The 22,770-nt window shown below is 45.6% G+C and overlaps 1 protein-coding gene across 12 annotated transcripts in view; it reads left to right on the top strand.

Annotated features, from left to right (window-relative positions):
- mical3a (microtubule associated monooxygenase, calponin and LIM domain containing 3a) overlaps positions 1 to 21,845 on the top strand; it is a 121,718-nt gene extending 99,873 nt beyond the window's left edge. For 9 of the 12 annotated variants that reach the window (XM_036520562.1, XM_036520560.1, XM_036520570.1 and 6 more), the window contains 8 exons: positions 585 to 635; positions 2,234 to 2,341; positions 2,802 to 2,895; positions 5,208 to 5,258; positions 6,177 to 6,227; positions 19,120 to 19,219; positions 19,529 to 19,602; positions 19,751 to 21,845. In XM_036520562.1, the coding sequence (XP_036376455.1) occupies positions 585 to 635; positions 2,234 to 2,341; positions 2,802 to 2,895; positions 5,208 to 5,258; positions 6,177 to 6,227; positions 19,120 to 19,219; positions 19,529 to 19,602; positions 19,751 to 19,935 (714 nt within the window). In that variant the 3' untranslated portion in view covers positions 19,936 to 21,845. The remainder of the gene's footprint in view (positions 1 to 584; positions 636 to 2,233; positions 2,342 to 2,801; positions 2,896 to 5,207; positions 5,259 to 6,176; positions 6,228 to 19,119; positions 19,220 to 19,528; positions 19,603 to 19,750) is intronic. The other 3 variants (XM_036520566.1, XM_036520564.1, XM_036520574.1) reach the window with 3 other exon arrangements.
- The last annotated feature ends 925 nt before the right edge of the window (positions 21,846 to 22,770 follow it).

The raw sequence follows: 22,770 nt of genomic DNA, 5'->3' as shown, positions 1-22,770 counted from the left end.
TGAAATTAGACCTGTTTAAACCTGTGCACCCTTTACAGTTCAGTGCCTTGGTAGATGTTTTATTTTGTAAAATCTCAACTGTGCTCATCTGGGTTTGTTTGGAATGTTTTTTTAAACAACAGAATTAAATATGTGATGTTCACAGTGGTTGTGTCTTATTGGTTATTACATGTATGGTCATAATAGCTTGCAGGTTTGGATCAGAGTACTCAGAGAACCACTTAGGAAGAAGTGTATGCCACCTTATGCTACCATAGTCATGTCCATTGTCCACATTTACCACTACCAGGATGTCATTGATTACATGACTGATTGATTATATGAACATTACATTACACATCAGTACCTACCAAACACACAATTATGATCTGTGAGATCATTTATCTGCTGTTCATCTTTGTCTCTTAGCTGATAGCTTTAATGGAAAGCTTTGTTTTAGGATAAATTGATGTAGAGATTTAGTGATAATTATGAGATGCCTTTATTTTGGTTGATGGGTGTGAATGCTCCATTACTTCATTGAATTACATTGTTGGTTTTACTTAATTCTGTTTTTTTGTATTGGTGTTGTTCTTTCTCCCAAGTCCGTTTATGTCCCTCATGCCTTGGCGTTCAAGAAAGTGTACGCTTTAAAGGTAGTGTGTACCTTCCATCCAGCTCGGTCTAACTGCATGTACTGCTGCCACACCCTAACCACATCTATCCATCCATCTAACCTCTGTAGTTCTGCTAACCTCCCTATAACGGTTCATGCCAGAGCTAAACCACAGTGCCACCTGTCCGCTGGAGGTCATCAGTGACACTTAAGCATTAGTGGACATCCAGATGCTTCACACACCTCCACCATTCTGCCAGAAAGACCTTCAGTGTCTTAATTAGACTATAGTGTGTGGCACATGCTTGCTGTAGCATTTGTTTCTCAGGAGAAACAATCATAATCATTTTCGCCACGATGCAAGCCCTGAGCACCAGCCATCCTGATGACTTTAATACAGAAGTGGCATTTTATAGAAATGTGTTTTTGGCATAGGCTTGGTGCCACATGCCCTGAGATGTGCACGACTGCAAATGTCAAGCCAGCTTGTATGGCCAAATGGTGCAAATGGGGTGGAGGTGAATCGGCTGGGTGTGGGCCTCCAGCTCTGCACTTCTTGGTCTCTCCTGGTCACAGGTGTACACATCCCTGGCCCTGCCACTGTTCCTCAGAGAGAGCTATGACTGGCTCTGCTGCATCCTTTTCTTAGTGTATTCCCACACACCTGTCTCTTTCATGGTGCATTTGGGAAGAGATGACATATTACAGACGCAACTTTGCCATTACTGTAGTTCTGAGAGAGACCAGTGGAGAAATGAATCTGTCAGAGTAGGATAGTAGTTTGTTCTTGTTTAGACCTCAGCGTCGTGCTGCTTGAGGTACAGTTTTACTCTCATACAACCAAAGGGAGTTGATATTCAGTATTTATGGATTTCTAATAAACATTTCATCGGCTAATTGGCTAATAAATGCAGCCACATGTAAGGGTTTTCAAATGTGTGTTAGAGTTAGAGTTTTGTACTTGTAGGAAGCACTGTGTGTTTGTTAGAACAGAATTTCTTTCTGTTTTTGTTCTGTGCATTATATTAGCCAGAAACCATATTCTTCATATTGTTCACCCAGCCCTTTCTCAGTGAACTGAGTCACTGTCATTCAACAATACTAGCATTTCCTGACTTTGAATATAGAGTATCTGAGAGAGAATTAGCTCACCCATATTGATATTAAATCCAGTGTTGCTGTTTTTTCCTGTTATTTCAGTGCTTTAGTGTGGTCCATTGTCAATTTCTGCTGGCTCTGTGTTGTTAAAGGGCCAAGCGTAGCTCACTATTGATTCTCAGTTATTCTTCTATTTGATTTGCTTGACAGATGAACCAGACCTCCTCTCAATCCATTAGAAATGTGTATTTTAAAGTCATTTTATATGTGGTGTTTTGTTCAGGTGGTCCTGGTGTGTCATTGGGCTTTCAGATGCCACTCTTACATCATATTCACTGCTTGTGCAGGCCTCACTCCTAACACTCCTAGGAGCAATGTCCAGAGTAGTTTTTGCTTTTACTTGTAGCTTTTCTCCCAAAGAGAGGCAAAGTATGAGTGTAAGAGTTCTTATCTCTTACAGAAGTACTGTTGCTGGTAGTGAAGAGGCCTGCAGTCTAAGTGTGATATTTCTGTTATGACACTGGTGATGTGATATTTCAGAAAGCTTACACAGAGGAGGAGCTGAATGCCAAGCTGACACGGAAAGTGCAGAAAGCTGCCCGGCGCCAGGCCAAGCAGGAGGAGCTAAAAAGATTGCACAGAGCCCAGGTGAGTGAACAATCAGAGGATGTTACTGTTACCTATCTGTGGCGAGTGACCAATAGAATGTTACTGTCACATACCCTGGTTAGTGACTAGTGAAAGATTTTGTTTTGTAGAGCCCACACAAGTCTTTTCTGTCACAAAGCGGAGATGGGTAACCTATCAGAGATGGTTTCTTATTTTCAGTCTGCCTGTCATGGGCCTGTTTTTGGCTTTTTTGAGGCAAAAATAGGACCTCACACTGAGATGAAAAAAATTTTATACATTGTGTATTGACCGATGTAATTCAAAGTAATTGATAAGGTGGAATATCAACTTCCAAAAGTAAAACAATTTTAGCATTTTAACTTTTATGGACACAAATACATAGAAAGATGTGGAAAATGCATACTTCATGCCCTCAGCCTTAGAAGGAGAGGCCTTTGTGTGTGCTAGCTAACATGCTTGAGGTCTGGTCTGTGTTCAGATCATCCAGAGGCAGCTGGAGCAGGTAGAGGAGAAGCAGAGACAGCTAGAAGAGCGGGGCGTGGCTGTGGAGAAGGCACTGCGAGGGGAAGCAGGTACCTGTCAATCTCCTGTCTCTGGGTCCCACCCAAGGGGTGGTGCCAGGGCCCTCACATACATTCAGAAAGGGCTTTGCCTATATGTGTGGCTTTCAGGAGTGAGATGGAAGAAAGAGTTTGGAGATGTGTGTTATGCACATACGTACTGATGTTTTATTTTTACTTGTAGCTTAGTCCTGACATCTTTGACCCAATGTCAGACATTCAAAAGGAAAAAAGCAACAGGTGAATTGGGTGCTTGGATTTCACTCCAACATTCAGTGTAAGGATCTGTTGAGACTTGTAGGTTTCTCTGTAAGGGCAAGTATCTGATAATTTAGAAGAAGGATTCATAACATATAAATGATTATTATATTTACATTCATCCATTTGGCAGATGCTTTAATCCAAAGTGACTTACAAACGAGGCAGAGTATAACACAAGTAAAAGCCATATAAGTGTCAACAATATTAGAAGTTTCAATAATAGGCCAGACAAGGTACAAACTAACTGGTAGAGATACAAGTCCATTAAACCATTAAATTAGAATTTTTTTAAAGGAAACAGTTTTTAGGACATAGGAAATTGCTTTAGATGGTAGTAATTCAGGTGATCAGGTGAGCGCTGAATAACGTTATGTTATTGTCATTTAGCAGATGCTCTAGAGAGGCTTACAATTTTATCTGTTTATGCCGCTGGATATCTACTGAGGCAATTGTGGATTAAGTACATTCCCCAAGGGTAGAGCAGCTGTGCCCCAGCTGGAATCAAATCAGCAACCTTTCAGTTACAAGCCCTGCTCCTTACCAGTACACCACACTGCTACCCCATGATTAATGTTGTGTGTCTCCAAAAGTGTGTCTTTGATCTGGCATGAATTTCACTGTACAGTTTCATAAATAGACCAATCGAATAGCTCTGTTTATATCTGGATACAGGATGTGATATTGGCATGTAACTCCACAGAACACACTGATGTGACAATGAAACAGCGAGCTGTTGATGCATTATTGGAACGTTGAGAGAACATTATGTGTTGGCTAGGCAGTTTTATTAAGCCTACATGGGGATAGAGTGTAGGAGAAAAGCAACCAGAAAACACAAATATGAAACATAATATGACATAATGAACAATCATTGAATGTGGACTGATGTTTTCTAGGTGATGTAGTTGATTTGTGCAGATTTTTTTCAGGGTGGACAGTTATTAGTTCTGTGTCCTCTGTATGCGAACAATAGCCCCAACAATCTAGTGTATATCATTAGCTCAAAATGCTGTAGGACAAGGGAAAAAGGAATGCCTGAGAAATAGCAGTGCTCATGCGTCAAGGTTTATTTGGTCTGTCTGAAACCTCCAGTAATGGGACATTTTAATTATATTAATCAGTGTTTGTTAATATTTGAATAAAAATCCTTTGAAAAATTTCACTTGAACAACTCTGCCAGAGTGGCCTGTAAACATTGAAGAATGTATAAAATTATATTTTTCCTGTGGTTATATGCATTTATGTGCAAAGATTAATTAAGAATTCAGTATGATTTTGGCAAAGGAGCTCCTTGTAAAGTCATAGTGTGACTAAACACATTTTAAGCGTTCTATTCTTATTAAGAATAGTTGAGGTACTTTACCTAGTTTTATCTTTCTATTTCCTTTCTAATGCTCTAAAGCACTGAACTTGCATTAGAAAGATGCTATATGCAGCGTCACCTGATAATTATTTTGTGATTTAATTTATAAAGGTAATACATTTTGGGGCTCCCAAGGGAGTCACTGGTGAAGGCACTAGCCTTGAGCCCAAGCTAATCTGCACAACCCAGGTTCAGTCCCAGCCGTGTCATCAGCCAATGATGACCAGGAGTTCATAGCAGCAGAACAAATTGGCTTTGCTTTGTCAGGGATTGGGTGGGTAGGTTAGCCACCGTCCCCTTGTCTCACTGCTCTTAGGCATCCCATGGTTCTCCAGGCACCTGGGAGTCACTCAGATAATGTCAGGAGAGTAGCACCTATCCTCCAATGGGCCCCACTCCACTGTAATGCACTGTGCGACTTGCAGGGTCAAAAATAGCAGTTAGCTGCACGTGAGTGAAATGAGTCAGTCTGGAAATTCCGCAACTAGGGCTGCAGAAATGTGGGGAAAAATCGTAATGTGTGTCAATTGGCCCTTACGTCACTTAATTGTGAATTGCTGACTCAAAAATGATTTTAGATTCCTTCCGCTCTCCGCTGTGACTTTTGCCCACAGAGGGGTTTGGCCATGCTGTCACTGTACAAACCCCCCTGACTTAAGCATGTGAAGATGCTCTTAACCTGTGATTTATTCTTTTAAAGGATTGTATAAGGGATCTTACATTAGTGCAAAACAACACAAAAGAAGATCAGGTACTGAAACCCATTGTAGTTGTGCAAGCGTGACGTTGTGGTACTACTTTGACTGTGACACCATTGTGAACATTATCACCGTCTCCTTGTCCCCCTCTCAAACTCGCACAGTGTTGCATGCCGTTGAGCTCAGAGAGACATAGATTTGTATGTGCTGTGTATCTGGACTTGTTTGTTTGGGTGGAAGAAAAGGAAAAGATAGTTATCCACACAGAGATTATCACACGTAAAAATGGTTCAGTATTTTTTTTTTATGATGTTGAAATTGTAGGCACTCAAAAGCCTGAAACCTGTTTTACATCAGCCTGCTTAATTGATCAAATGTAATATAGGAAATTCTATCAGGACTCTTTTTACAGAGGTCATATGACCTGGGGCTGCTGTCTGGATCTGATATACGTGCTTAATAAAAGAGGGTGAAAAGAGCTCACATCGCACAGCACTGAGGTCAGTTTCCAGTGGCAGTTTACTCTAAAGCACAGACCAGAGGAACACAGTGCTGTAGTAATTGGTTGTGTGCGTGCTGATTGATGAATACAGCACTCCAGCACCTTCAGCTGGAATCTGCACTAACTTCACAGTGTCAGTCCACTGCAGTGTAGCAAATCTATGAGGTCATCCTGTCACTGTAAGACACACCAGGCAGTGTGTGTCCTTCACTGCATATGCTTGTTGAGTGTATGTGTGTGTGTGTGTGTGTGTGTGTGTGTGTGTGTGTGTGTACGTGCGTGTGCATGTACGTGTGTGTGTGTGTGTGTGCGTGTGCGTGCGTGTGCTGTATTTTAATCTGATTGTGAGTATATATTTTTTGGTGTGTGTGTGTGTGTGTGTGTGTGTAAATGCATGCTTGACTTCTTGCAAATGATTCTGCTGTGTCAGGCTGTGTGCTGAAGTCTCTCTAATATATCCTTATTGTAGACTATTGGGGAGAGTCTAATTACAGTGAAATCCTGGACTTGCATCTGGGCGGTATGTATTTCAAACCTGTCACTCCAAACTAACTAAGAACTAACACCCCCCCAGCCACCCCCCCCCCCCCCCCCCATTCCATCTTACACTACTGGCATCTTCTCCCTTACTGCACTGCACCCGCTCGTGACACTGCTGTCCCCATCCTTTACAGTTTAGCCAGCAGCTCCTGCAGGGCTAGGCTTACCATGTTGTAGGAGATCTTGCCGGAGATTATCATCTTACTATACTGTCAGTATTTTTATTTGTATTTTCTTATTTGTCGGTAGCACATATGATATATATGCTTAGCAGCCATATGACCTGTTGCAGAAACATTCTGTCTGGTTTTATACTCTACATTCCGTCTGTGTCTTTATTTATTGACTATGAAAACATGCGGTTTTATCAGCTGTTTTTTAAAAACGTATGGACTTTAAGTTTTAAGTTCATGGAAAAGTTTGATTTCAAAGTTCAAGGGGCTCAAATGATCAGATACAACCAGGCCTTAGAGGAGCCCCATGTTTCAGCTGGTCTGCTGTAACCCTCTTTACACTCCTCTGCACCTGATGTTGCTGCAGGTGACTGGGCTGGCTTGCCCTCTCTGTTGTGTGTGTGTTATACTGCAGTGGAACTGGAAAGCCTTTATGGAACCCCATCTTAACTACCCCTGTCCATTTACCTTGTCTGCTGTCTGTCTCTCCGCTAACCACAGCTCTGAGTCCTAATCCTCCATACCTGCTCAGCTGCATTAAAACCTTGGTGTGTGTGTATGGACAGTCTTTGCCCCACCCCCTGAGTCATCCTAGTGGTTGTTAGCTTTGAGGCTTCATCACTCTTGTTCTCCTGCCGTCGTCTCCATGGTGAATAGGGACTGGTGCGTGTAATGTGTCATGTGATGTGCTTGTCAACTGTGTTCATCTGTGTCCTGCCAAGATGCATCACAGTCCCTCCTGTGGCGCTGTGGAAGGTGACTCCTGTCCAAACTAACATGTGCCATTATAAGTAAAACAACACAGAGTGTCATTCTCAACTTGATTATGTACACCACTTTAAGAGTGTTAATTGATCTACTCTTTCTGCTCACACTCCCTTAATAACAGAGTAATAATGAGAATTTAGGGAATATCATGCAGCACTATAAAGCAGACTCCTAATAAATACCTCAGCAGTGAGGTGAAGGAAAGCCATTCTTTGTCATGTATGTTGTACAGCAGCCATGGGGTGAGTAATGTTGGGACCATTGTCATAAACTTCAGATATGGACGGGGGACTCTCCGTCTACATCACTGATGACGTAGGCAGTGCTACCCCTCACTGTAAATTTATGGACTTTCAACCAATGGTATATGCGCCGGAAACACACAACATCTGTCCACTTTGAAACCACAAATGAATGTGAATAAATGCTCATTTTGTTAACTCGATGGGAATACGGTTTCCTGGCCATTCTGGTTATCACCATTTGGCAGTAGCGGAATTCTCTTCGAATTAATATGAATAAGAAATACTTTATTAATCCCGAAGGAAATTTGAGTGTCACAACTGCACCGTCCGGCACACATCAAAAACAACAGAAGAATAAATTGAATAAAATAAATAGAGAGGTATAAAATACAACAAATAGAAAGAAGTTTGTGCAGTTATGCGTTGTGCAGTACTTCTGTAGCTGTCATATAATAAATAAATGAGAATAGTGAGATGGAGAAGTTATCATGCTTGTGCTATGATTATATACATAGTATAAAATGAATTATGAAACAAGAATAAACAAGGGTAAGGTTATTGCTATTATACAGCATGAAGTGCAGTAGAAAAACAGTTATTGTTGTACAATATGAAAAACAATGATAACTGTATAGTGCAAATCCTGACCAGATGCCTAGAGAACAGTTATTGTCCCATGTGCAAAGATTATATGTGTGGGGGGGACAGCACAGGGCATCAGGAGCCAGTCAATCCCATGTTGCAGCAGAGAGGGGAAGAGTTGTATAGTTTGATGGATGCAGGCAGAAAAGACCTTCTGTGCCTCTCAGTGGAACATTTTGGGGAGATCAGCCTGCCACTGAAGGTGCTCTTCATCTTCACAAGCCCATCATGGAGAGGATGGGAGGTGTTGTTTAGGATGCTCACCAGCTTGTTAAGCATCCTTCTCTCCGCTAGTGCCCCTAGTAAGTCCAGCTCAATTCCGCCACCTATGACAGAGCTGGCTTTCCTGATGAGCTTGTTCAGTCTGTTTGCATCCTCAGCTTTCAGACCACACCCCCAGCACACCACTGTGTAGAAGATGGTGTCAAGGCTCAGGCAAGGACTCAGGCGCGGACCACGGGAGCTTCGGGTTCCAAGCGTCTTTAATGGAATCGTCAGGCAGATCGCTAATCAGAAACGGGCAGGGTCGAAAACCGGAAGGCAGTCCTTGGACAGAACGAGGATCGGGAAACCGGAGCAGGCAAGGTTGGGAACCGGACAGGCAGGCAATCAGGCGAACGAGGCAAGGAGGCAGGCAAAAACGAGGTCAGGGTACGAGCAGGGTCGAAAACGAGAAACACGTAGACAGAAGAAAAAAGCAAACGGCGGGGACAAAACAGGAGCAAAACACTATGACAAACTAGCAATAAGATATAGGGCAGGGCTGACGAGGGGATGGGAAGCAGGTGTGCAGGCAATCAGGCGGGCGGAGACCGGGCGGGGAGCGGGGCAGGACTAAAACACAAGGAAAACAAAAGCACATGGGCAAGGAAAACAAAAACACAACGGCTAGGGGGCGGGAGCACTGACAGATGGCACTGGAAATCACAGACTCGTAGAACATCTGCAGCATCTTGTTGCAGACGTTGAAGGATCGTAGTCTCCGCAGGAAGTAAAGCCGACTCTGGCCCTTCTTGTAAAGGGCCTCTGTGTTCGTAGTCCACTCCAGCCTGTCATCTAAGTGCACTCCAAGGTATTTGTAGGAGTGGACTACTTCAACTTCTACTCTATGGATTGCGACAGGGGTCCAAGCAGGTTTATACTTGCGGAAGTCCACAACCAGCTCCTTCGTCCTCCTGGCGTTTAGCTGCAGATGGTTCAGGCTGCACCACTCCACAAAGCTGTCTATCAGTCCCCTGTATTCTGCCTCCTTTTGCCCCTTGATACACCCCACGATAACGGAGTCATCAGAGAACTTCTGAAGGTGGCATGACTCTGAGTTGTACCTGAAGTCAGAGGTGTACAAGGTGAACAGGAAGGGAGAGAGGACGGTCCCCTGGGGTGCCCCTGTGCTGCTCAGTACTGTCTCTGATACACTGCTCCCAAGTCTCACATACTGTGGTCTGTTGGTCAGGTAGTCAGTAATCCAGGTCACAAGCGGGGCGTCCACTCGCATGCACCTGAGCTTGTCTCCCAGCAATAAAGGCTGTATGGTGTTGAAGGCACTGGAGAAGTCAAAAAACATGACTCTCGCAGTGCTTCCAGCCTCGTCAAGATGGGAGTAGGCCCGGTGCAGCAGGTATATGATGGCGTCCTCCACTCCGATGCATTCCTGGTAAGCAAACTGCAGGGGGTCCAATGCTGGTCTGACCAGGGGTCTGAGGTGGGAGAGGACAAACCTCTCCAGGGTCTTCATCACATGTGATGTTAACGCCACTGGCCTGTAGTCATTTAAGACCTTGGGGTGCCCCTTCTTGGGCACAGGGACCAGGCATGATGTTTTCCATAGCGCGGGAACCTTTCCAAGTCTCAGACTCAGACTGAATATGTTTTGGAAGACTCCACAAAGCTGTTCAGCACAACCCTTAAGCACCTCCGTCCCCACGCCGTCAGGGCCTACAGCTTTGCCTGAGTGGAGTCTTTCCTGTTGCCTCTTCACCTGGTCAGTTGTGATGGTTGGGGAGAGTGGCGAGGGGGGAAGGGCAGTTCCCGGTCAATCCCCGGTACAGGGGCCTGAGAGGGTCTGGAGGGGGGCTGTATGGTGATATGGGAGGTGTGAATAGTCGAGGGGCTTGGGGGTGGGTGGACCAGGGCTTCAGTTTCAAACCTATTGAAAAACAGGTTCAACGCATTGGCCCTGGCCACGCAGTCCTCTCTCACACGGCTGCTGGTCTGGTTGTAGCCGGTGATTCTCCTCATGCCGTTCCACACCTCCCTTGTGTTGTTCTGTTAAAGCTTGCATTCCATCTTCCTCCTACAGGCATCCTTGCCCTCCTTGATCTTGATGTTAAGTGTCGTCTGGACCCTCTTAATCTCCTCCCTGTCCCCGGCTCTGAAGGCCCTCTTTTTGTTATTAAGGAGAGCCTTAATGTCACTGGTAATCCAGGGTTTGTTATTTGGAAAACATTGTACTGTGGAACATTTTGGGGAGATCAGCCTGCCACTGAAGGTGCTCTTCATCTTCACAAGCCCATCATGGAGAGGATGGGAGGTGTTGTTTAGGATGCTCACCAGCTTGTTAAGCATCCTTCTCTCCGCTAGTGCCCCTAGTAAGTCCAGCTCAATTCCGCCACCTATGACAGAGCTGGCTTTCCTGATGAGCTTGTTCAGTCTGTTTGCATCCTCAGCTTTCAGACCACACCCCCAGCACACCACTGTGTAGAAGATGGTGTCAAGGCTCAGGCAAGGACTCAGGCGCGGACCACGGGAGCTTCGGGTTCCAAGCGTCTTTAATGGAATCGTCAGGCAGATCGCTAATCAGAAACGGGCAGGGTCGAAAACCGGAAGGCAGTCCTTGGACAGAACGAGGATCGGGAAACCGGAGCAGGCAAGGTTGGGAACCGGACAGGCAGGCAATCAGGCGAACGAGGCAAGGAGGCAGGCAAAAACGAGGTCAGGGTACGAGCAGGGTCGAAAACGAGAAACACGTAGACAGAAGAAAAAAGCAAACGGCGGGGACAAAACAGGAGCAAAACACTATGACAAACTAGCAATAAGATATAGGGCAGGGCTGACGAGGGGATGGGAAGCAGGTGTGCAGGCAATCAGGCGGGCGGAGACCGGGCGGGGAGCGGGGCAGGACTAAAACACAAGGAAAACAAAAGCACATGGGCAAGGAAAACAAAAACACAACGGCTAGGGGGCGGGAGCACTGACAGATGGCACTGGAAATCACAGACTCGTAGAACATCTGCAGCATCTTGTTGCAGACGTTGAAGGATCGTAGTCTCCGCAGGAAGTAAAGCCGACTCTGGCCCTTCTTGTAAAGGGCCTCTGTGTTCGTAGTCCACTCCAGCCTGTCATCTAAGTGCACTCCAAGGTATTTGTAGGAGTGGACTACTTCAACTTCTACTCTATGGATTGCGACAGGGGTCCAAGCAGGTTTATACTTGCGGAAGTCCACAACCAGCTCCTTCGTCCTCCTGGCGTTTAGCTGCAGATGGTTCAGGCTGCACCACTCCACAAAGCTGTCTATCAGTCCCCTGTATTCTGCCTCCTTTTGCCCCTTGATACACCCCACGATAACGGAGTCATCAGAGAACTTCTGAAGGTGGCATGACTCTGAGTTGTACCTGAAGTCAGAGGTGTACAAGGTGAACAGGAAGGGAGAGAGGACGGTCCCCTGGGGTGCCCCTGTGCTGCTCAGTACTGTCTCTGATACACTGCTCCCAAGTCTCACATACTGTGGTCTGTTGGTCAGGTAGTCAGTAATCCAGGTCACAAGCGGGGCATCCACTCGCATGCACCTGAGCTTGTCTCCCAGCAATAAAGGCTGTATGGTGTTGAAGGCACTGGAGAAGTCAAAAAACATGACTCTCGCAGTGCTTCCAGCCTCGTCAAGATGGGAGTAGGCCCGGTGCAGCAGGTATATGATGGCGTCCTCCACTCCGATGCATTCCTGGTAAGCAAACTGCAGGGGGTCCAATGCTGGTCTGACCAGGGGTCTGAGGTGGGAGAGGACAAACCTCTCCAGGGTCTTCATCACATGTGATGTTAACGCCACTGGCCTGTAGTCATTTAAGACCTTGGGGTGCCCCTTCTTGGGCACAGGGACCAGGCATGATGTTTTCCATAGCGCGGGAACCTTTCCAAGTCTCAGGCTCAGACTGAATATGTTTTGGAAGACTCCACAAAGCTGTTCAGCACAACCCTTAAGCACCTCCGTCCCCACGCCGTCAGGGCCTACAGCTTTGCCTGAGTGGAGTCTTTCCTGTTGCCTCTTCACCTGGTCAGTTGTGATGGTTGGGGAGAGTGGCGAGGGGGGAAGGGCAGTTCCCGGTCAATCCCCGGTACAGGGGCCTGAGAGGGTCTGGAGGGGGGCTGTATGGTGATATGGGAGGTGTGAATAGTCGAGGGGCTTGGGGGTGGGTGGACCAGGGCTTCAGTTTCAAACCTATTGAAAAACAGGTTCAACGCATTGGCCCTGGCCACGCAGTCCTCTCTCACACGGCTGCTGGTCTGGTTGTAGCCGGTGATTCTCCTCATGCCGTTCCACACCTCCCTTGTGTTGTTCTGTTAAAGCTTGCATTCCATCTTCCTCCTACAGGCATCCTTGCCCTCCTTGATCTTGATGTTAAGTGTCGTCTGGACCCTCTTAATCTCCTCCCTGTCCCCGGCTCTGAAGGCCCTCTTTTTGTTATTAAGGAGAGCCTTAATGTCACTGGTAATCCAGGGTTTGTTATTTGGAAAACATTGTACTGTGCGGGTGGGGATGACAGGGATGATGTTGGCCACACAGAAGTTGATGTAGTCCGTGATGATGAGTAAGCTCTTCTACATCCTCTCCGTGAGGCTCAGTCAGAGCTTCCCAGTCAGTAGCCTCAAAACATCCCCTTAGAGCCTCAATTGCATCACGTGACCACCTCCTGAATGTCTTGGGTGGTTGCAGGTTGCCGCTGGACAAGAGGCTTATACTGGGGTGAGAGGTGGACCAGGTTGTGATCCGATCTGCCAAGTGGGGGCAGGGCTGTGGAGCTGTATGAGTCTTTAGCGTTGGCATACAGTAAGTCCAGGGTTTTATTGTCTCTGGTTGGACAGTCAACAAATTGGGCGAAGTTTGTCATAGTGGAAGACAGAGTCACGTGGTTGAAGTCTCCAGATATTGCGATGAAAACACTGGGGTGTTGTGACTGGAGCTCCGCCGTCACCGAGTGGATGACGTCACACGCTGTGTTCACATCGGCTGATGGCGGAACATAAACAGCGATCATTATCGCATGTGAGAATTCCCTCGGCAAATAATACGGACGTAGACCGACCGCTAAGAGTTCAATGTCCGGGCTGCAAACTCTCTCCTTGACAGTAACATGCCCTGGGTTGCACCATCTGTTGTTAATGAGAACGGCAAGCCCCCCTCCTTTTTTCTTACCGCTCTTCCTTCGGTCTCTATCTGCCTGTATTGTCTCAAAGCCGGTGACGGTGGTGTTGTAGTCTGGGATATCTTCATGCAGCCATGTCTCCGTAAAACACATGATACTGCACTCCCAAAATTCCCTCTGGCTCCTCACCAGTGCCGTCAGTTCGTCCATCTCATTTGCCAGCGACCTCACATTTCCCATAATGATGGAAGGGAGATACGGCTTGTATCTCCTCTTCTTCATTCGCCGTTTAATCCCAGCTCTGCAGCCACGGTATTTCCTCCTTATTTCACCCAGAATACATTGTTTGTATTCCATGGGGCAGTCGCCGATCGCCATGATAGGAGTTCCTCCCAAGTGTAAACAAAGGGAACCTGCTCCCCCCGACATGCGCTCGCACATCATTTGGGTTAGTCGATCTTCAGAGGGACGTGGACGCACTTCCCAAAACCTAGGCGGCTGTATGCTGGGATAGGATTGATTCGATTGCTGTAAGATTACAGCGGGATCTATTTTTGAGAAGATGGGAAAGATGGATTAGATATATTAAACAGGTTCGCCCATCATTTGTCTAAGGTTTGGATTTATATCCATTCCCCACCCTTTTTATTTTATTTTATTTCTTGTTAACCCTTTTGTATCGGTGGTTTGTTTTTAGAGTCGCAGATATACACCCCAGTATTATTGTTCTGTGGAGTTAAATTCTCAATTATGTATTTTATAAATGTAACCATGTAAAATCATAATAAAAAGAGAATTGAAAAAAAAAAGGATTGATTCGAATTGGATTGATCTACATAGATTCTAATCTGCGTGCCGAAGGGTGATGCAAGCTACTTTTCACCAAAGTTAGGCCGAAGCTATATTCCCTCCAATATCCATTTTCCCTCTGTTCTAGATACTCCAAGTGTAACCATGTGTACACGCTCCCCCACTCCTCCTTTATTCTTTTTGTTCCCTTTGTCCGCTACGTTCACTTGCACATGCATTTTCCTCCCCTTTACCATGCAGGTCCATGTGCACGCGGATTCCTGACATTCCTTTCTGCCACTCCTTTCCTCTCGGTCCACTCGAACCATATCTACCTCCCATCCATAATGAAGTTTTTAAACATATATATGAAATATATTTGTATCTAATAAACTACCTTTTGTTTAAGCCGGTGTTTTTGTCCTAATGTTGTTCCAACACTAACTTGAGCCAACTCACTATGAAAGAACTGCAAGGTATTGTTACAGTGAATTAAGTGACGACATTAGTGATTCTGGACAAAAGTTCAGATGTGTAACCATCATTGAGTTACTACTTCCAACTGAATTCAGTGTAACCACAAAATTAATTTTTAAATGAAACTGATTAATTTACCGTTACTTTCACGATCCTACAGTAAGGAAAGAGAAAAGCAAAAATGAGTAGATGATGACAACAGTTTTGAGTGCTTCATGTCTGCATGCCCAGCTTAGCGGGAGTTGCATGTCTCTAACCTGTAGCTAACCTGAGGCAAGGGGGGCAGTTTACCGAGCAGGGCTTATTGCTAAAGTGTGGCAAGACAACACCAAAAAGCCAGACCAATGTATTTTTAAGCTGTTCCACAACCCCTGCAGCATTACTCCCCTCTGCCTGGCAGCATGCACAGAGGCTATTCGACTGAGAGAGAGAGACTGGCAAAACGCATTCTGGGGTTTGTATGAGACTTGGATTGTTGTGGAGTTGCTCATAGAACAACAAAAAGAATTTCAGCTTGGCTTATTCTTACATCTTTGTGAAAAAAAATGAACAATGTGAACAATGCCTCTCTGTGGGTTTCCTGCATAAAGGCAAAGAGTGATGCATTCTTACCATTAACAGCAGATCTAAAATCACTTTGGCCATCCTCAGTTCAGACCCTAACCACACAGTGTAGGGATTTTGGTTCTGATCCAGATGGCTAAGGGCAGAAAGTACCTATTCCCAGGGGGAGATAGATGGGTGTGGCTCTGTGTACAGCATCCTCACTCTCCCAGCTCTTGCCCCTACACTATAATACATGTCTCTCTCCTGTCAGGAAAGTCGCTTTCACACTTGGTCTGTTTTGCTGGCCCGAACTCGAGTGCGATTATTCCCCACTCCCCCTGCCCCCACAGGTCTCCGCTCACATTACATTTTTTGGTTGCGAACCCTGGTCCGTTTTCGACATCAACACGTAAGGAACGTGCGGCTTTTATTTGCCAGTGTCGCTAGGCAACGACGCAAGGGGGGGGGGGACTAGCATCCGTCATTATGCTAGTTTTCTAGCATAATGACGGAAACGTCAGCTGCCTCCGTAAAAATCTTATTATACATGCAGCACGATTTAACTGAAAATTGCTGCGTTGCATAATTGATAAATCTGTTAGGCATGTGAAAGGGCTGCGTGTCACCGCACCCAAAACGACTCCAAATAAGCCACAAAGTACAATCATGAACTCCATTGTGCTGTGCGAGAGCGCTGTTCTTCAAGTTTGCATTGTGATGACGTAAGTGTGCTCAGGCCCGGAACATTAGGCACGGTGTGAGCGCAAGCCAGCGGGGGAGTGGGGAGGGTGGGACAGTCGTGCTTGGGCACAGTACAAGGCAACCAGGCCTAGTGTGAGTACACCCTTTTTTTGTTAATATGGTGTCAGCACCAAAATAACTGTATTCAGCATTTTCACTATGCCATAAATGCATCCCGCTGTCTGAGAGTGATACAAGCTGCTCGGATAAGGAGGTTTTTGCAGAGACAGGCGGCAATGCTAAATGAATTTGCAGCTTTGCTTGCAGAGCATACACGCATACCCTCAAGGTGAGCGAACAGTGTGGCTACCTGCAATTATAGGTGCGACAAGCAATTAACAAATTACATGCGAACCGCACTGGAGTTCGTAAAACAGCGTTCACGTCAACAAAACGAACCGAACTAACAGCTCAAGCGGACTCGGGTCCGCACCAAAACCTGTAGTGTGAAAGCACCCTTAGTGTTGTTTCTCACTGTTCTCTCAGAAGCTCCTACTCCTTCTCTCTGTGCAAGATTTCTCTGGTCCCACCCTTCTACATAAGTCCACAGCTCTATAGGTTGAAGGCTGTTCCACTGTATGCAGTGGTTGGATGTTTTAACTTCCATTTTTATGTACTTTAAGTACATTACATACTTCTATGTATATTTTAAGTACCATAGTTGGGTGTCTCTTATGCACACTTATTTAAGGATGCACTGTTTTATCTCATTTTTGGTCTCTTGAAGAGAATGTTGTAACCTTAGGGCTTGATGTGAAATGTATGGTTTTAATGAAGGTAGGACATTTCGCTAACAGTGTTTCTTCGGAATGAGTAATCTTTTTTTAAATTGCAGAGCTTCCACTCATGTTAAGAGTTATCCACCTTAAGCATTTTTAAATTATTTAAAATTATTTGAACTGGATTATGTATAATTATTTGAAGCCTTAGACAGCCTGGCCTTGTGAAGCATAATTTCCCTGAGTGTCCATAGTATCAGAATCTGGGCCCAGGATGGAGTGATTTTTTTTCTTCGGTCCTTTTGTCTAGCCCTGTCTGTTTTTCACTCCTCTTTTTTCTGAAACTGCACAGCTGATCTCTCCACTCTCCCTCTCCAGCTGCCTTGGTGTGTCCCTTCAGTGTTCTCTTTCTGCTCTGTGATATTTCTCCTCCCCTCTTCTCACTTCTCCTCATCCCTCCTTTCCCCCTCACTGTGTGTCCTTCACGCTCTGTCCCTGTCTCTCTGCCACCACTCCTGTCCTCATCCCTCATCTTCTCGCACCTTCTCCTCCCCTGTGTTGTGGAAGTTGAGCCCAATATGGGGACCCCCCGCCGAAGACCTATCTCCTTCTGCCCTTGCTGTTCCCCTGAAGGTAATGTAACCTCGTCTCTCTCACCATTGGCTGCAGTGGATTTTCCATGGCAACCTGCCAGAGAGCCACACCCTCCAGTGTGGCCAGGTTCCTCCCCCCTCTGAGAGTAACAGGGCTCAGTAGGTTTCCCCCCTGGAAGTGACAGACTGCTCAAGCGTTTGGCCTAGCCTACCACAGCGCACAGGTCATAAACACCTGTTTGTTCGATTCATAGCATCTGTGGAAATGGTCCAACATGGTGTGTGACTTTGTACAAATGCCAGCATCCTTTCAGAATATTGGACTCTCTGAGAAACGCACATGTATTCAGTCAGACCTGAGAAAGTAGACAGACATGAGACTGATATAGAAGCTCCATTTTCAGCAGTATAGCCAGTGTAGCACTTGGCTCTGTGCTCAGTGGTGACCTCTAGTGACAGTGGATAATGGATAAGCAGTGAGGCCAGTGAGAGTCAGACGATATTCTTCATGTGTCCACTTATCCAACATGATCTCTGTCAGCTTTCATCTGTGTGAAGCTGTTGGCGCCAGAAGTGTGTGTTAACCAATGTAGTGAACATGCTGAAAGTTCTCTTTGCAAACTGCTTGTTTGTCATGCACTAATTGTGTCTCTTTTGTGTTTTTGGGGTGTGGGGCCAGGGTCGGGGGGTGGAAGGGGACAAGGACAATGCTGGATAAGTTAGTGAATAAACCGGGTTTTCTGCTCTCTTTGGTCTGAAGAGCTTTGCCCCCTCCCCTCTGTCCCTCTCTGTATACAGCAAAATCCAGCGCCCAAGACCACAGCCACTCGATTTATGTGTGTACTGTGTTTTTCCTTTTCGTTTTGCAAGAGCCTCCACTCCTCCAGCTAAGTATGTCATGGAACTTGCAGGTTGTAGCAGCTCAGTCCCATTGAAAGTGCTATTGGCTCTGCCCTCGCACTGCGGATAGCAGGGTTGTGTTGCAGGTTTCCTGGTTATAAGAGCATGGACTGGCCTGGCTTACAGTGCTCTTGTTGCAAAGCCAGTGACCCTGAGTGTGCTGATGCATGCTGGTAGAGGCAGTTTTCCCCATTCAGAGGACTGCTCATGGCATAACAGTGATATCATCCAACAGTTTTAAGAACCCCAGTCCACATCCCCAGCCGTGATACAATCCAGCAGAAATGATGCTAGGGATCTTGTACATCCAGGTTATTTTACAGGTTATTTTCACAGTCATTTGTGGGTCCTTGGGTAAAATGTCGATAAGTGTGATGTCATAAGTGAGACACAGGCCTCAAGTCTCCTGTGTGTGGTGGAAGTGGCAGGAGCCTCTACCTTGAAATAATTGAGAGGCCACAGAGGTGGGGATCAAGCAGCAACTTGTGTTGCAGTGTCCATTTTCACTGGGCATTCTGAAAGTGGATGTGGAAATCGATGTCCACCCCATCTTCTCTTAGCTGTCTGTGTCAACCCTCATCTCTGGTCTGCGGTTCTACCCCCTCCCATCCCTCAGCAAAGACATCCTCTGCTTGTTCATGGGCACCAGATCAGAGCTGCACTCATTCACTAATCTTGACATCATCTGAATCCAGTGATAGCTAACCCCAACTATAATATAATCCATGTAATCTATAACATATATATAATCTGCATCCCTATAATATACATTAGAGTGGTGGATGCAAGCAGTATCCATAGTAAACTAATACCCATGTACAATCAGCCTGGCTTGGCTCTCATTGCAATGTCTTTGTGTGTATGTGGATGTGTGTGTGTGTGTATGTGTATGTCTCACACTGCTCCACTCTGCCTCCCCCAGGAATGGGCAAGAAGGATGATCCCAAGCTTATGCAGGAATGGTTCAAGCTGGTCCAGGAGAAAAATGCCTTGGTGCGCTATGAATCGGAACTCATGATCTTGTAAGTGTCTGTCAATTCACTACCACTGCATTGCTTTCTGCTGCTTCTGTCTGAAACTGTGGAACCACGCTACCGCCAGAATCACACTACCTGTAAAACTGCCCAGCAAGTGTTCTGAGCCAGTAGCCTGTCAGACAGGGCTGGTGCAGGGATAGTGCAGGTAGATTAGGCCAGTGGCCTGTTGGGTAGGGCTGCTGCAGGAATGGTACAGATAAATTAGTCCAGTGGCCTGTTAGGCAGGGCTGCTGCAGGGATTGCATGGCTAGTGCAGGTGTTCTGGGAGCTGAGCACATGTGTTCTGTTCAACAGTGCACGAGAGCTAGAGCTGGAGGACCGTCAGAGCCGCCTGCAGCAAGAGCTGAGGGAGCGCATGGCTGTGGACGGTGAGGTCATCACTCCGCGGCACATCCACCGTCTGCAGTAGCTGCTTCTTAGTTTAAGATCGTAATTTGTGGATATAACCCATAACCCTTGCAGGAGGCAGGTTTGAGTGTTTTTTTTTCCATGCTCTGTCCTCTGTTCCTGCACCAGACCACCTGAAGACAGAGAAGGAGCTGGCAGAGGAGAAGCAGATCCTGAACGAGATGCTGGAGGTGGTGGAACAGCGGGACTCCCTGGTTGCCTTGCTGGAGGAGCAGCGGCTCCGAGAGAAGGAGGAGGACAAGGACCTGGAGGCCGTCATGCTGTCCAAGGGCTTCAACCTCAACTGGGCCTGAGGGGATGCTATGCCCCTCCATCACACAGGGACTCCCCTGGCACCACGCCTAGTGTGGGGCCCACACCCTGGTTCCAAACATATCTGCCCTTTTCTCATAAAATCCAGGGACTTTACATGTTGTCTCTGCTCAGAGCGAACCCCTAACAAAAGGAAATCTTCATAGTTGTTTTTTATTTGTTTCTAGCCTCTGTTTTTCTGTCTTCTTGGCTGGAAATGGAAGGCATATTACAGTATTGCACAGAAAAAAACTAGCAAAGACCTCATTTGAAATTGGACTGCACTGTTTCTCCACTGGTCACAGCAGAGGAGTATGTGTAATGTGTAAGAGATGTATGGCAGCTCTGGCCACCCTGGGAATTTTGAGAAGATCTGAGCGGTATTCGTGATCCCGGCGGGGGGAGGAGGGGCTGTTCCTCATCTGACCAGGTTCCTTCCTTGATCCTCTGCCACACAGTCTACTGCAGCAGCATATCACTTGCCTCACAGGTGCACAAGGACCTCTTGTGGATAACGTCCACGTCGTCATACACTATGCACAAAGTATCATCTGTATCAACACTATGGATTTATAATCTGGTTTCAGGTGTTCAGCAGCCTATTTATTAAACAGTTATGTTTTTTCAGAGAGAAAGACTTTTTGAACATAAATGCCTGCTTTTTGTGTAACACAAAGCTTTTTTGTTGTGACATCAGTGGTCTGGAATAGACCAGATGTTCTGAATTCCAGATCCGAATAGCCACTACAAGACAAAACAAAACATGTCACTTTCAAGTGGCCAAGTCTGATGTTCCACCTGATTCTGACAGTGATGTGTTGGTGTTGAATAGTTGGCTGGTGTGTTGAATATTAGGCTGTATGTTAACCTGTCCTCCCCAAGCAAAACACTTTGCACAGGTCCACTGTCTGGTCTCCAGTGACTGTCATTGCCCTTTTCTGCACCTTAAATTACAACCTCTGTTAGTTCGTTGAATAGAAACAGCACATTTTGGAGGTGTTCTTCAGGACCGCATCCCTGCTTGAATTTATAGCCACTTTTTTACTGACAGTAAGTTTTACTTACAGTTAATTGTAAGATAGAGGTAAGTTTGGAGGTCTCTGAATAAGCTACTGTCCAGTAGGTGTGCTAGACAAAATGGTTTGTTGCAGATGTGTATGATTTAACATCAGAGGTTACATGGTGTTGATGTGCTACTCATGCAAGGAGTCCTCCATGCACATAGGGACACTGTAATGACACAAAGACTATCCTCAGCTTCAGTATGGGCAGTACAGGGGCAAGGAGCCCCTCCTGAGAGAACAACACATTTAGAGTTCATTATAGTTCAAGACCACAGTCTTCGCAGTCATGTCCCTCAGATTCTACTGTTCACTCCGTAAATAGTATATTTTGAAAGTTTGAAAGAAGTTTTGAAAATTTATGCAATACATGGACATTAAAACACTATGAATGAGGAGCAGCCCATGGGGACTGAGGCAGCTCCTATCTGCATTGCATTGACTGTCTCCAAGGGGCAGGACTTAGATGCAGCAAATGGAGAACAAGGCCTGCCTTGCTGCCAAACCGTGCATCTATTGATGGATCACAGTTTCGTTTTTCCTTAGCCATGAACAAAAGTACACTTTCGTCGGGAGAGTTAGTGAAAACTTTAGAAGGTGTGTGGCTTTTCGTACAAATTTTTGTTATTTATTAACATATGTGAAAAAATGTATTATATGTACAAAACAAATCTTGATTTTTATTGACTGAACTGAAATGCAAGCACTTCACGTAGCTCAATTACATATAAAGTATTGGGTGTACATTTAAAGGGCAATAAAGCAATGCAGCTGTTATTTAACATGTGATTTCTTCATATCTTGTCCACACTTTAATTTGTCCTGGTTTCTCTGGTCATTATCCTACATCAAATTCTCCATTTTACCAAACTCTCAAACTTATTCCCATGGTGCAAAAAAGATACTCAGCAGTCACTGTTGAACTAACAGAAGGCATACGATGTAGCTAATGATTCAAGCTGCTTTCCAGAATGCTAGTCTATGGAACCAAGTTACATAAGCTAGTTAGCAATATTTAGCCATTTTCATTTCTTATTGTACAGCTTTAAGAACAAATAAACTAAGCAGTTAGTGGCAGTATACTTGATGAAATGCTCTAAAATGTGTTGACAGATTTTCCTCTTCAGGTACAGTATGTTGAGCCAGAGACGGGCAGAGTGATGATCCAGTATTGGTACATGGTTGTTATGTGGTGTCAGCAAGACAATTTGTCAATGTTGTTATGGCCAAAATTCGTAGCTGGCTCCTCAATACCAGGAGAAAAGTAATCTCTGCGAGCAGCTTGCTGAAAGTGGAGTGGTAGTTAATCCAGTCATAGTAGGTCAAAGCAAAAAGTCCATCCAGAGTCAGGAAAGTTAAGAATCAGGAAGGAGTCAACAAAAAAAGTAATGAAACAAAGTGAACTTAACAGGCAGGGTGTAGAAAACAAACAGAAACCAGCCTTTAAGAGGCCACAAGACTCCTGTGCTTCCACTGCTTACAGTAAAAAAGAAACCCCATGAAAGCCTACACCACTGCCTCTACACTGACAGTAATCAAACAAATCAAAATACAGGAGGAGATAGGAAAAAATAAAGATTACAATATGATTCTAAGGGAAATCTTAAGAGAAAGGCCACCGAGCACATCATGTAATGGGAGCTACAACACAAGAGCCACAGCAGAGATGGACCGTGGCCTGTGGCCATGAGGACAATCTGAGACTGCCCCCTCCAGGGCAAAAATGGCAACAGTGAAAACAGTTCTTCCAAGCTGAATTTCCAATCTGTGCTCACC

This window comes from Megalops cyprinoides, unplaced genomic scaffold, assembly GCF_013368585.1.
Source record: "Megalops cyprinoides isolate fMegCyp1 unplaced genomic scaffold, fMegCyp1.pri scaffold_27_arrow_ctg1, whole genome shotgun sequence".
NCBI classification, from domain to species: domain Eukaryota; kingdom Metazoa; phylum Chordata; class Actinopteri; order Elopiformes; family Megalopidae; genus Megalops; species Megalops cyprinoides.
This window is presented reverse-complemented; position numbering and strand designations above follow the sequence as displayed.